At 38.6% G+C, this 15096-nt stretch overlaps 3 protein-coding genes across 3 annotated transcripts; 1 reads left to right on the forward strand and 2 right to left on the reverse strand.

Annotated features, from left to right (window-relative positions):
* Positions 1–7090: 7090 nt before the first annotated feature.
* Positions 7091–7889, reverse strand: GLRG_11302 (uncharacterized protein; the record flags this gene model as incomplete). Its single annotated transcript, XM_008101987.1, has 2 exons — positions 7091–7294; positions 7347–7889. The coding sequence occupies 2 exons, from the start codon at positions 7887–7889 to the stop codon at positions 7091–7093; spliced, it is 747 nt and encodes a 248-aa protein (XP_008100178.1).
* A 3801-nt stretch (positions 7890–11690) lies between these two features.
* On the reverse strand, positions 11691–12962 carry GLRG_11303 (polysaccharide deacetylase; the record flags this gene model as incomplete). The annotated part of the gene is made up of 6 exons (XM_008101988.1): positions 11691–11801; positions 11857–11984; positions 12045–12097; positions 12161–12716; positions 12791–12870; positions 12937–12962. The coding sequence occupies 6 exons, from the start codon at positions 12960–12962 to the stop codon at positions 11691–11693; spliced, it is 954 nt and encodes a 317-aa protein (XP_008100179.1).
* A 1193-nt stretch (positions 12963–14155) lies between these two features.
* Positions 14156–15045, forward strand: GLRG_11304 (short chain dehydrogenase; the record flags this gene model as incomplete). The annotated part of the gene is made up of 3 exons (XM_008101989.1): positions 14156–14164; positions 14229–14932; positions 14994–15045. 3 exons carry the CDS (start codon positions 14156–14158, stop codon positions 15043–15045), a joined length of 765 nt encoding a protein of 254 aa, XP_008100180.1.
* Between the last annotated feature and the right edge of the window lie 51 nt (positions 15046–15096).

Raw genomic sequence — 15096 nt, forward strand, 5'->3', positions numbered from 1 at the left:
AAGATAAGTGTTATATATAGGTAAAAGCAGTATCCCTACTTTACTACCTATAGTATTAATAATAAAGTAACTAGTATAGTATGCCTTATTTAGAAGTAGTAGCCTAGATACTATACCTATTTTATATATCTAGAAGGGCCTAATAAAGCTTATCTTTAGTATACTGCTTTATAATAGGTTAAAGAAGGTATCTTAAAAAAATAGCGTTGTTTAGTTATATATATAAAATGTTATAATAGTTTAAAAAAGGTGGTAATGTTAATAAAGGAGGAGAAATACAGGATTTTTAGATGTCTCGGAAGTAGGGGTGTCTTAGATATAGGGTGGGGGAGTTAGTGTTAAATAGTAGGGATTATAATAGTTAATTAATTAATTCTATTACGTGTTATATTACTATAGTAAAATCCTATAGGAACAGGGAAATCCCCCTATTACTTAGTTAGGAAATCCTAGGCTAATCCTAGCTATATTATTAGTAGACTTACCCTAAAGGTAGGGCTAATTTACTGTCTATTCCCTAACAATTTGCTATAAGGTAACTATATATTTACTAGTTAATTTATATATAATTCTGCTATATTTAACACACCTCCTTAGCGCTAGTAGCGTAATTAATTACTATAAAGCCTACACTAAATATTATCTATATATAGCCTATTTATTTATTAATTATCCTTTAATATCTTATACGTTTTCCTCTTTTATTTAGTAGTAAAGCTTTACTTTATTATTAGCTAATTCTTACTATTAATTTACTTTAAGGCGTATATATTAGTTAGTTATATTTAATTAAGCTATAAATATAGTAAATTATAGCGCACTAAGTGCCTTTATTAATCTATTAGCTATTAATTTAGTAGACTTCTTATACTTAATAGTAATCTAATTTATTACTACTTCTTATTATAGCTAGTAGTTATAAATATCTATATACTATAGCCTTATCTATAGTTAGATAAGCTCCTTAGTAATAAGCCTAATAGTCTAGGTATTATTATAGCTAACGTAAATAGTTAGTAGCTATTTAGTAGCTACCTGCTTATTAAGTAATAATTTAGTTCCTATTTATATTAACAGTTAAATACCTAGTGTAGTAATTAATCTACTAGTAAAAAGCGCCTCTTTTATAGTAAATAATAAGGCTAGTAATCTAGCCTTAGTAGTTAACGTTATTACTATATCTTATTTATTAGCTTACTAGGAGATAAGCCCTTTAAATAGCTTTAGCGTATACGCTTATAAGCTATAATAGTCTAGTAAGTTATTAGTAAATAAGGCGTCTAAAGTAACCTCTAATATATTATTTTTACTACTTAGCGTTACTTTATATTTAAGGTAAAGGTGCTACGTTTAATAAAGATACCTAAGCACTTAATTTACTGCTTTTTAGTAATCTAGATTTAGATTATAGTTAAAGTAGGTAAGCTAGCTAGCTATTAAGGTGACGTCTAGCTAAGTTATTACTACTATATAAAGGATTATCTTTACTTTTTTTTAATATTAGTTAACCTTTTATAATAAGGCTATATATTTACTAGGCAGTAGCTTAGCCCTTACTATAGGTAATAATTTATTATATTTCTTATTTATTAGTAGTAGTTTAGTTACTTTATTATAATATACTACTTATAAGAGCTAGAGATAATAGTTACTTTAGTTATAAATTACCTTAAGGCTAAGGAACAGTTAGATATTAATTACCTTTATAAGTATATAACTATTTAATTATAGTAATAAAATAGGTGACCTATGTACTCTTTTATATAGTTATATTTCTTAGTAGTTATAAGCCTAGCTCCTAGTTAATTAACTAAGTTTAATATATAGTTATAACATATATAATAAAGGGTCTTTACCTAGGAATCTAGGGTTTCTACCTTACATAACATAACGTGTCTAAGGCCTATAAGCTTTATAAGCCCTTAAGGAGGTAAGTTAGATATTAATTACCCTTATAAGTGTGTAACTATTTAATTATAGTAATAAAACAGGTGACCTACATACTCTTTTATATAGTTAAATTTCTTAGTAGAACTACTATAACAGGCCTCTACCTTTAAGGTAGTATTATTACTAAAGGGCTGCTATCTTATTACTTACTTACGCTTTATCTATATAGTAATAGGCTAATATATAGTTATTAACATAAAAGAAGAATATAATATAATCCTTCTTCTAATAGTAATTCTTACTAGGCACTTAGTAAAAGCCTTATGTAGTAAGTCCTTCTTTAAGGTGCTTTTACTATAGTAGTAGTAATTACTAAAGCCTGTATAGCGCTTTTAGTAGCTAGAGGATTTAGCTAGAGATTTAGTAGCCTAGAGGTATCTTTATAAATACTACCTTATTAATAGTAGCGTAAATAAATATATTTACTACGTTATATTAAAGTAATTCTAGATTAAAGTAAGTAGCTATTACTATAAGTATTTTAAATAACATACTTACTAATATAGCTATATAGGTATCTTATAGATTTTTTACTTATTAGTTACTATAGACTATAAGTCTTACTTTAAATTTAGTTAATTAACTATATTTATTAAGCTTATAAGTATATACTTAATAGTAGCTAAGGATTTAATACCTTTTAGCTGCTACTTATAGTACTATTACCTAAGATTTTAATATTTTATACCTATATAGATACGCTTTTTTAGTGTCTTTAAATTACTTTTTATATAGATAGCTTCTTAACTATTTATAGATTAGTAGAGGGTGTAGTAACTTCTAATATATACTTATTAGCCTATAAAGTCTAGTAACTCCTTTATTATATACTAGTAATTTACTAGTAACATTTTTATAATTATTATACCTATTAGGTATTATATAGTTAATTAAGTAGCCTTAGGCGCACTTTAGCTAAAAGTAGTAATTTTTACTTATTAGTTAACTTTATAATATACTAGACTATGTTATTACCTATAAGCTACCTTACGTATAGTCTATAATCTTTTACTATAAAGTAAGCCTTATAAGGAAAGTAGCCTTAAATAAAGTCCTTAGTGTAATCTAACTACCTACGTATGTAGTAAGATAATACCTTTTTATAACGCCTTTAAATAAGGTTACTACTAGCTAGAGATTACCTAATAGGCTAGCTATAGTTACTTAGGAATTTAACACCTTTTTACGCTTAGTAACGTCTTATAAATTAATTATATAGGGATAAGATAAGGTATAAGGGATTACTATCTTTATTACTTTAAAACTATTAGTTCTTAGTAAGTTACTAGCTTATAGGCTATTAGCTATTAATAAATTAATTTATAGGCTATTAGCTATTAATTTAGGTATTTACTTATTAATTATTTTACTATTAGTAATTATTTAGCTATTAGCTATTAGATTAATTAATTTAGAGCTATTAGTTCCTATTTTCCTACCCCCTATATTAAAATCTATAAAGGCTATAAAAAAGGCGCTTAGTAGTAACAGTAGTAAAGTAGGAAGAAGTGTAAATTTTACCTACTTATATAGATATTCTAGTGCGTTACCTAATTATAGAGCGCCTAGTAGAGTAATATTAGCGTGTTCTATTACTTTATTTATTTCTTTATTAGCTTTTTTATATAATAGGGGTTAATTACTAGCTGCTATTAGCTTATTAATTTATTATTAAATTACTATAAGGTTAGCTTTATAAAGCTTATTAAGTAATTTATTTATTAATCTATTAAAGATTTATTTCTTATTAAATATTATATTATATATAGTAAAGACCTTATTTTATACTAGATACTAGACGTAATATAAATTACTAGATATATATTTAATAAGAAATCTAATCTATATATAGGCAGTAAGCTTTTACTAGTAGTTTTATAATAGTTATATATCTACTATTAGTATATACGCTTAGTAGCTATAGGCTTATAGATATAAAAAATCTAGCTTTACTATTAATAAAGGCTTAGCGTGCTTATTAAGTATAAAATATAAGTAAAATAATTAATATAGGGATTTCTACCCCTAAGCTACTAATAGTATTTAATTATAAAGGTATATAGCTATAGTTATAATTTTAGGCTATAGGACTTTAGGTAATTTTATATTAATCTATATATATTACGCCTTAAGTTTAATAATTATAGTAATTTACTTAGCGCTACTATTTTAAGCCTAGGTATTTACTACTAACAGCTTAATAGAGATTCTATAATTAAAGAGCGTATTTATAAGTTACTTAAGGCGTAAGATTTCTTAGTTAGCCTTAATAACTTTTAGTGTAATTAAATATTTAGTTTTTAGGATTATAAGGAAGCCTCTTATTATTAAGTTAATAGTATCTTAGTAGTAGCTATATAGGTAGAAATCTTATATAAGGCCTATTACTTAATCTAAGATTATTATTACTAAGTAGTATCTTATATAGCCTTATTTAAGATTATAAAAGTCTAGCGCTAGGTAATTACCTAGCGCTATATTTATAATAGATTTATAAGGCTAGTAGTAAATCTACTGCCTTATCTTACTAAGACTATATAAATTATAGTCTTATATTATTATAGCGTTAACTTACGTTAGATATACTTTACGTATAGTATTTATAATCCTTTATAAAGCCTTAGTATCTAAGTAGCTAAGACGCTTATACTATATTATTATATTACTATAAAGTAGTTATTACTACGTTAACGTTATATATTTATTTCTTACTTATAGGGTTAGTAGTAAATTATTAGCAGAGTGCGTAGTAAAAGCGCTTTTACTTTTTTAGCTATAGCTATATTACCTATAATATTTAAGCACTTATTAGTTAGCTTATTTCTTAATATAGCCTATAAGGCTATAATTTATATGCCTTAGGTAATTATTACCTAGGCTTATATTTTACTATATACCTTACTAGTGTTACCTTATAAAAGAAATAAGTAATATAGTAAATATACTATAATATATTATGTTATATATATAGAGCTTTACTAGTAAGCTATTAGCGCCCTTTAAAGTAATCTCTATAGTACTATATCTTTTAATTATAACTTAGGTAGTAATAGCCTAAATATAGTTACTAATTAAGGCTACTACTAATATAATAAACTATAATATATAGTTAAATATATAGTTAGTAGTGCCTAAATTAAGTAAGGCTAAATTACCTAGCTTATAGCCTTATAAAGTAGTATAAAAAGCTACCTTTATATAGTATTTACTATATAGTTAATATAACTTAGCCTTAATTCTCTATACTTATTTAGTAAGGTTAAGATTACTTATAATATACTTATTAATCTATTACTAACGTTACGTATTTACCTATTAATTATTAGGCCTTTATAACTTATTTATAAAGTAATAAAGTTATAATAGATAAAGATTAAAGTATATAAGGCACTTTACCTTTTTACTTACGCTTTATTAATAGTAATATCTCTTATTAGTTAATTTATTCTTTTTTACTATATCTTTACTACACGTTAGGTTATTATTACTATTACTTCTAGTTAGGCTAAATACGCTATAGCCTACTTAGCTATAGTATAGTAAGTTATTAGTAAGGGCTTTAACCCTCTCTAGCGCTATCTTATAAAGAGACTACTAGTTAAGATTATTTTAATTACCTATTATTTTACTTATTACTATATATAAATCTAGCTAGGCGCTAAGTATACTACTTTATAATATAGTAATAAGATTATTAAACTAAATTAATAGCTATTAGTAGTTAGGTAAATTAACTTATACTAATTTACTATAAGCTATGTTCTATTTATTAAGCTATATAGTAAGATTTTTCTTAGTAGTTAAGGCCTTTTACTAGGCTTTTACTAACACTTTACTATATTTATTATAGGCATACTTTACGCGCTTTTTTTTAGTTATTCTTACTACTACACTAAGCTTATTAAGCTATTTAGCTAGTAATTTATTAGATTTATAATATCTTTCTTAAAGATCTATAGGTATAGTAGATTTAACTATATTAGCTATATCTTTAATATCTTTTTACTAAGTAGTATACTTATACACTTCCTTATAATAGTAGCTTATCTAGCTATTTAAGTATATAAGATTATATAGGTTAAGATTATCTAGTGTTATTATATATTTAGTTTTATATATAAGCCTATTAGGTATAGCTATAATAGCCTTACTTTTTACTATATATAGCTATATAGTTACTTACTAAGATATCTTAGTAATTACTATAGCTATAGTAACCTCTTAGTAAGCAGGAAGCTTATCCTTAGTTAAGGCGTATAGATATTATATTATAAGTAGCTTTATTAGTTTCTTTAGATATATCTTAAGGATTAATTAGTCTACTACTATAACCTCTAGGTTAATATACTTCTAGAGATTATAACGCTTTACTTTTACTTAGATAGCGTTAAGCTATATAAACTAATTACTATATAATTATAAAATAGTTACCTTATTATTATAGTTCTTATTAATTATTATAATAGTATTTAATTAGTAGATAGGTATATTAGTTATTATAGATATATATATTAGACTATTAATTATTAAATAATAAGGATTATAATAGTTAATTAATTAATTCTATTACGTGTTATGTTACTATAGTAAAATCCTATAGGAATAGGGAAATTCCCCTATTCCTTAGTTAGGAAATCCTAGGCTAATCCTAGCCATATTATTAGTAGACTTACCCTAAAGGTGGGGCTAATTCACCGCCTATTCCCCAACGATTCGCCGTAGGGCAACCGTGCATTCGCCAGTTAATTCACATGTAATTCCGCCACATTTAACAGTTAGTCTCCTGTTCCTAAAAGTCCTAGTTCTATTAACAAGGTTTATGCTATTGCTGTCTGCATACTGCATTGGCGTAATAAGTAGAAGCAACTGTGATTATATTGTGGTGATGAGGGAATGTGATACGGTATACGAATTTATGGCCGCGGACCGCCTCTCTTTTCTGTTGAATTTGCTTTTGATGCCTACAGCCATCGGGAAGGTCAGATACGTGAGCTCATATTTACATATGTGCATAATAAGAAGTGGATGTTCTGCATGACTAAGCTACTTTTATACTGCTGGCAGAACATATACTGAAATGGCCTATCGGCATGACAATCCTCCTTTGGCGTTGGTTGTAAACAAACACTACCGTCCACTTTCACGACTTCTCGCGAAACATGTTCCGAAGTAGGTGTCTTAAGACAACGCTGCTGTTTGGGCCTAATCTATTGGGATATACCCTTTGCGTCTCCAGGGTGTAGGCTCGCAGCTCCTGCACGTTGCGGAAAGTCTGGACTCTTCCCTTGTTGCTCCGTCGATGTTCAATCAGATCAATTATGTTCACATGTGTCCGTCGTGTAGCCTACAATTAGTGTTAGAATGAACCAACCTAATTTCATTCTATGGACTCCTACCTGCTCGCATTCTTCACACGTATTCGGAAGTGGCTTGATATTAATTGCGCGACAAAGCACATGCCACGCAGTCAAGTCGTCTTCTGCACCGTACCACATTTCCATTTCCATTTCTAGCGCCTCTTGGTATTTATTCCACCCATTGATTGACTTGGTTCGGTCATCGCGCCAGCCCATATGTCTCTTCAAGTTGGCATACGATTCGTTCGGTGGGAGAGTAGGATCATAATCGAACGTTGGGTAAGAGCGGAAAAATGCGTCTAAAGGGGTTTCTATGTTTTGTCGATGAACAGGAGAGTCGCGTAGATGTTGCTGTAAAGCTTCCTCGCTACCGAAAGATCGATTACAGGTTTCGCATTCGAACGACGGTGCGTGAACAGGAGAGTCGCGTAGGTGTTGTTGTAAAGCTTCCTCGGTGCCGAAAGATCGGTTGCAGATTTTGCATTCAAAGGATAGCTTATGAACTAGAGAGTCGCGTAGGTGTTGTTGTAAAGCCTCCACATTAGCAAAAGATCGGTTGCAGACAGTACAATGGGAGGTCATAATGCTAGACTTGTCATGCTAATGTGTCGATGAGACTTTTCCCGAGACTGATTTATCTGGTGTTGGCAGGAAGCGACAGCGTATTTAAATATGTGACTAGTATAAGTAATTCTACGCCCAAGGTCAACAGTCTAATGCAGGCGATAAGTGAGTAACACACTTATGTGTGTAGAGTGCTTGTATGAACCAACAGACGATGAACTGGACCAACCATTGTGATGCTTACTGGCCATGCAGCATGGAGAATTCCGTCTCGCCAACCCTTAAAAAGCGTATTGGTTACGGTAGCCCCACGCTCTCAATGCGCTATTTATCTACTTCAGTACCGTTTGCCTGCATCCAAAGCCTGTCAAATTTGTAACTAGCGTTTGGGGATAAAAGATCCAAAACCAGATAATAAAAGTTTCTCACCAACACTCGTTTGCATTATAAGCGAATGACAGATGACCTCTATACAAAGGGATGTTCTATCAACGCTGGCTATTGGACCGAGTGTAACGCCACTGTGCAAGCCTAAATTAAGAACAAGCGCGCTTTCCTGCGTCTCACAATCTCTGATGATCACATCATGCCCAGTTTCGACTAACGACTTCAGGAGCTGGGCGGCATCGTATAGACCTCGGACGGGAGCCCAGACAACAGTAGAGCAGACGCTCATTCATATCTAGCTAGCTACTCATGGCACTGTTACAAACAGGTGAGTATCGTTTGATAAAACCCTCCGGCTCTGCGAAGTACTCCTCAATAGAGAGGCAAATCGGGAGGGTTCGGCGGCAAGGACAGCAATAACTTGCCAGCATCGTCGCACATTTGCTAGATTCTGTCTGATTAATAGACCAAGGAGTTGTCTATCACAGTTACCGAATTTAGCTGGGGGAAACCGCCAGCAGTGAGGAGGCAAATGAGTTGACGAAGCACTCAAAAGCCCCAGTATCAATGTGGTCTTAAAATATATGCGAAAATAGAACACCATCTTGTGTATACACCAGAAGCACCTGGTACCGCTGGGCACGGTGGAACATCGCGGTCCGCATAGGCGCCAACCCCGGAGGAGACTGCCCGTATATCAGAAAAGCCGAACGCTTAATAAACAAAGCCGCTAAACGCCTCAATGAATGCTTTCCGTATGCGCCCATAGTCTCTAGGCGATCCTGTAACTGCGATATCGTCAAGCGATATATTGGTTATTCATTATGCCCATGAAAACTTGTCGTGCTCACATGCTGGCCCCTCTGTCCCTAGCAGCACTAACGGAGGCCACCTGCGACATGCTTTGCATCGTAACTAAAGGAAGACCGTAGTTATTTGTTCTATCAACAGAATCTACCCCCTGTTTCTTGTTTCTCCACCCGCCACTTGGCAAACCGCCTTGCTGCCGCCTCTTGCAGAGAAAGCTGGGAACAAGAATGCCACGCAGCCTGGCGATAAGACGGATGCACCTCGCCTGCAGAATGGGGTTGGTTGCGAGTCGTCCACGACAAGTACAGGGCGCCTATCTACAGGTAAGTCGCAGGGTGGGTCGATGAGCTCTTGTGGTGATTTGTTGAGGTGATGGACGTGTGAGCGGGTCGCCTCTACTTTTCGGCCAGCGCCTATGCAGGAGTATCCTCGATTCTAGGGCGGGGATATGGCACAGCAAGGTGTTCGCTGTGTGGCTTGGATGTCCCATCTTAGGAGTCAAACAGGCTCCTGGCACGTTGATGACCATTTAATCTGGTGGTTAGGAGTCATATACGGATTTTCAGTCACTGTAAGTAATATGAAGAAAGCTCCTTACAGCAAGCTCTATTGCATGAATATACAACAACTTAGCAGATAGTCGCTGACCTCCGCGGCTCCGTCCGGCAGTGACGCCGTTGGAGGGAGCTTCGGGCCGGACCCTTGGGCGTGGTGGGGGCCTGGGCCGTCGTTCTTCCAAAATCCCCCTAAGACTTCGGATCTATCTATGCACCGGCGGCGACAACGACGCCAAATACGTGTATAGAGTTAGCGCGCCAGTTGATTTTCTTGATACCAAGATCCTCTAGATCTAGTTCTTACTGGAGTACAATACCTTCTCTGGCTCTCACATACTGTCGATATGGCCTCTCTCCCACCTCTTTGCACGACTTGGTAAACAAATGGGCCGGTGGCGTCCCCAGCGAGCAGCTAAGAAAATGGAATGAATGCTACGGATTTACTTCGGCGAGCTGTCACTAGAGCGTGTGATATTGACCATTGTTCTCCACAGTTGGTTCCTGATTCTTTGCTCCAACTACGTGTTCAGTGTATGGCTGTGCGCTGCACTGGAGGTCACACATGAGCTGACAACGCGATGATCGGAAGTACTCTGCATTGCTACCGTTGAGATAGCGGATCAGGACTCACGTTGAGTTAGGCTGCGAGGATGGGCACCAACACGTAGCCCGTGGAATTACGCCAAGGCGGGTGACCGGCACGACCTGACCAGTGTCTAAGCCGCTGTTTCTGCAGGCCTGCTGGGATTTGTGAGGTGCAGAGAGGGAAAGACAAGCCTGCGTTCTACTTCGCAAGCTAACAATGTTTTACTGACCTCAGGTACCTTCGTGGTACGGTCGACTACCTCATCGGGCACGGGATGACGCCACCTTGGTTTGTTCCAGCATTTGCCCAACTGACGGTGCATGCGAAAAAGCCCTTTGGGCAAAATTGTCTTGGCAGCGAGTTTGACTCGTTTCTCCGCGCCCAGGCGTCTTCCCGCACCCGATGCATGGGCCTTGAGAGGGCTTTGAGCGCAGGATCTGTGGAGTATTACGCCATTCTCCAAAGAGAGATTGAACTAAAATCTCTGGTATCTTCGCTGTTTCGAGCAGGAGAACCATGGAACCGCAAACCCTCGCACGGTAGCTTGCATTGCATGGTGTCAAGAGGACAGGAATGGAGATCATCGAAATCGACGGCAAAGTCATTGAAGTCAGACCAGTGGCTTTGTGGAAGGTGTCCAAGGACGTACCGGATGAACTCGCTTGCAAATCAATGATTCAAATCTTCAGATCTTTGTGGTGATTTGACGGCTTCTTCCTGGGGGATATGTGATTGCGACGACAAAAGATGCTGGGACGGTGAGAATGATCCGATAGCTTCAGTCAACTCTTCTCTGTTGTACGTGGGTGCCAACGGCGCTTTGGTTGCTTGCCGTTTTGGACGTTGTGCGCGCAACGGCGAAAAGGAGAGGTCCTGCTTCACACCTATGCCGCCAACAGGCAGAGAACTGCCCATTGAGGGGGGGTAGACGAACACGGTAGATGGTTTTGGGAATGACGGATAGTTCAGTCCTGCTCTTTCTGACATCTCATGGCATGTTCTGTGGAGGAGCAACGATGTGGTGGTATTGGTGATCTGTTACTAGGAGAAAAGACTGCTGGCTGGCAAGGTGAAGAAGAAGCTGGTGAATCTGGTGGCAACAGTTCACCACTAACATGCTCAGTGAAGAGTCGAAGAGGGATGCGGTCCTGCGAGACACCTGTGAGTTCAGATGCAGGACGGTTCCTGCTCAAACTATTTGTGATTCCTAGCTTTGGTTTGAGCCTAGGGGTGGCTGATCTTGACCACAATAGACTAGCATCTGGCCATAGAAAGGGGTTTTCACCATACGATTTTACTTCACCCATATAAACCATAGTGGCAGATTACCCAGCCACATCCGAATTATATCCTGACAAGTAGTAGTCATCCTCATCGGCAGTCTTCACAAATCACTACCTTACTCAGTAACATATTTTGCATAAAGAGTATACGAGGGAACTTCACTAGCCTTGAGGCTCGCATCAATTTCATAACTGCCTATGACTGCGTCTTTTTCCACTCCTCGTACTTTTTCATCACCTCCTCCTGACGAGCAGGCATTAGTCCCCCTTCTGGTACCGAATTCTTGGACTTGAAGTAGTCGCTCATCTTTTTAGAAGTTAGAATACCACAGAGGTGCAACAAGTGGGGATTTGTAAAATACCTCTCCCATTGTCACCCACTCGACACCTTCGTGTTTGTTGATGTGCTCAATGACACGCTCATGCATCAGGAGAACATGAGGCCGACCAGAGACATCCGGGTGTATTGTCATGGGGAAAATGAACTCGTCTGCTCTCATGGTCAAAATCCCGAACTATCCACTCTTCTTTCAACTGTCCGTATACTTACCATATTCTCTGTAAAAGTAGTCGAAATGGTCCCGCCAGATATCTTCAACGTCCCTGCAGCACAATCATTTTCAGCCTCCCAGGACTGTCGTCATGGCGCAAAAGAAAGCCACTTACCTAGGGTTTACCCAACCGTGCGAGTTCGCCGAGTTCTTCATAAACATCATGGGAGGAAGATCGTCAATGTACCAGGAACCAGGGATCTCGACCAAGCCGGTCTCCTTGCCCTTCACCAGGGGCTTCATCCAAGCCTCGGCCTTCTGCGTGTAATCGATCTTGGCCCAGGTGTCCCCGGTTCTCAACCAGTACGCCTGACAGTCATGGTGTGACATTGAGTGATCATACTCGATGCCGTAGCTCAGTAGCAGCTCGGTACCTTCTTCGCTGGTCTCCCACCACGGTGCAACGCTGCCCTTAGGTGGCTTGCCGCAGAACTCGGTGAGCATCTTCCACGTCTTGTCGAGGACATCGCGCTGCTGCTCCAGAGTCATATCGACAGGATTCTCGTGACTGTAGCCGTGCAGGCCAATTTCGTGCCCTGCATCACGCACCATGGCGCATTCTTCTGGAAATGTCTCCAGTGTATGGCCGGGAATAAACCATGAGGCTTTGATGTTGTACTTTTCAAAAAGCTTCAAAAGGCGGCGCGTGCCGATAGTCCCAGCCCAAAGACCTTGGATACAACCACTTATCAGCTGCCCCAGGTCGGCATTACCAAAAGTCACTGGCTTCAAGAATGAAACTTACCTCGACTGATGTCGCTCGTGCTATCCTCGCCGCCGTAAGAGCCGAGCCAGCCAGCTACGGCATCAATATCCACACCATAGCTATAATGCGAGGGGTGTTAGAGCACATCCATGTCTGGGCAATGCTTCTCTAAGGTGGCTCCATACCAGACAAGTGCTTTCTTCTTTCCCATTGTGCGTGGTAGATGCTTGCGTCATTCAATATTGTAGATGCGAAGTGTACACGGATGTCCGAACGTTGTCTCCGCGATTGAGACCTTTGTGATGCAAAATCGAACCAACAACAGACGGGCCAGGAAGTCGTTTGGCCAAAAGCGTGGTACTTGGTTGAAACCGAGTAACAGCACTTCGAGACCTACCCCTCAACCATGGGGGGCCTTTGCATGGAGGCAAAGCTACGCATGTCTTATCGCATTCTTTGGTTCTTTAGTATCTTCACCTCTCAACGCCCGGTCTACGTACTACAGATAGGGGCTTGGGGAACTGGGCCCAGAATGTTTCCCGTTCTCAACGCTACATCGCAGATGTAACTTCGGACTCATTCTAGCCTGTCCTTGCATCTCCTTGCGTTGGGGCTTATTGGTTACATCCATTCAACCCGCGTAGCACTTATCAGTTGATGGGGGGGGGGGGGGGGGGGCGGGGGGGGGGCCGAACGACCCCCACCCCCATCCTTGGATCGACGAACGAAAGGACACCCACTTCTAAACACCCACTTGGATTATGATAAGGCTTCTGCGTTCTGTATTCTCTCCGCATACTTTTGGTACATGAATGGGGTCTTGATTGCATCAGATCGTCAGCTCATTAAGATCCTGATTGTTTTAGACCCCTGCAACGCTTTTATCTTACAAACAGAAGTGACTTCTTAGGGGCAGAGAGCTAATTACTGCCAAACCTGGCAGCTGGAATGAAACCTAGCAATCTATGATGCACCCACTGGGACGCGGTATGATGACTGGGTAATGGCTACCATGCATTCGGACAACTGAGACCTGACAAGAGAATGGGGGAATGGGAGGAGAGGCTATCACTGTGCATCGATGCCGCAGCGAACGGTGAAGTTTGGAACATTCCGAATGCTTTCCGATCGGAAGCAAGTAGACTTTGATTAACATGTTGACGAGCGCTGAGCTCAAAACAAATCAAACACAGCCATCCACTCACCGTTTTATCGCCGAAGGTGTTAAGCTTTGCAAATCATATACTTCAGGGACAGTGTTACATCATACTCCTTTTTAGCTTCTATTTGTACGACAGAAAAAAGCACCTGGAGCGACCCGGGTATAATCAACCTATACAATAGCAGTTGAAACATAGCGCTTCTCAGTCGTATCAAAACACAAACAGAGTATCACCCCCCGAGATGTCAAAAGTACGTAGAAAGGCAACAGGGGGGGGTCAAAGGTCGTTCATGCAATGAGCTCTAACACTTTCAGTTCTCTCTGACGGGTCGCGTCGCCGTCGTCACTGGTAGTGGCCGGGGTTGCGGGCTTGCTTTTGCCCAAGGTCTCGCTGAAGCAGGGGCTGATGTTGCCATCTTTGACTTGATCGACCCAGACCCCGTCGCTTTGGAGCAACTCTCCGCAGCAACTGGTATTCGAGCAAAGGCATACGTTGTGGATGTAACATCGGTCTCGAGCCTGGAGAAAGGCTTCGCGTCCGTTGCGACCGACTTCGGCAGCAAGCTGGACATCTTCGTTGCTTGCGCTGGTGTGAACAAGAACGTAGAGTTTCTAGACACCGAAGAGGCGGACTTTGACAGGCTTTACGGGGTCAATTGCAAGGGACTATACTTCTCTGCCAAGCTTGCTGCAAAGGCCATGATCTCGAACGGGACCAAATGCGGCAGCATTATTTTCGTCGCCAGCATTGCATCTCATATTGCCATTCGCTCACAACGGTCCACCGCTTACTGCGGTACAAAAGGCGCAGTTCGAGCTATGGTGGCGCCTATCGCTGCCGAGCTGGACAAGCACGGTATCCGAGTCAACTCAATCTCGCCCGGCTACGTGAGAACCGAGATGACGGCTCCTTTTCCCGACCTTCTGGAGAGTTGGAAGGACGAGATCATGAACGGTAGAGTTGCAGAGCCAGATGATATCAAAGGTGCATGCGTCTTTCTGGCCAGCGACGCTAGCAGGTATGTTGGCCCACTTTGATAAGCTAATAAATGATGAGATCCGAAGACTGAAGCCTTACAGATACTGTCAGGCAAGCGACATTGTGGTTGATGGAGGTGTCACAAAATGGTAGTAGCAACATGGAATGCCAAAATAGTTACCTTGGACTTTCTCCCGGAAACTG

The sequence above is a fragment of the Colletotrichum graminicola genome (assembly GCF_000149035.1).
Source record: "Colletotrichum graminicola M1.001 genomic scaffold supercont1.81, whole genome shotgun sequence".
In the NCBI taxonomy this organism is placed as follows: Eukaryota; Fungi; Ascomycota; class Sordariomycetes; order Glomerellales; family Glomerellaceae; genus Colletotrichum; species Colletotrichum graminicola.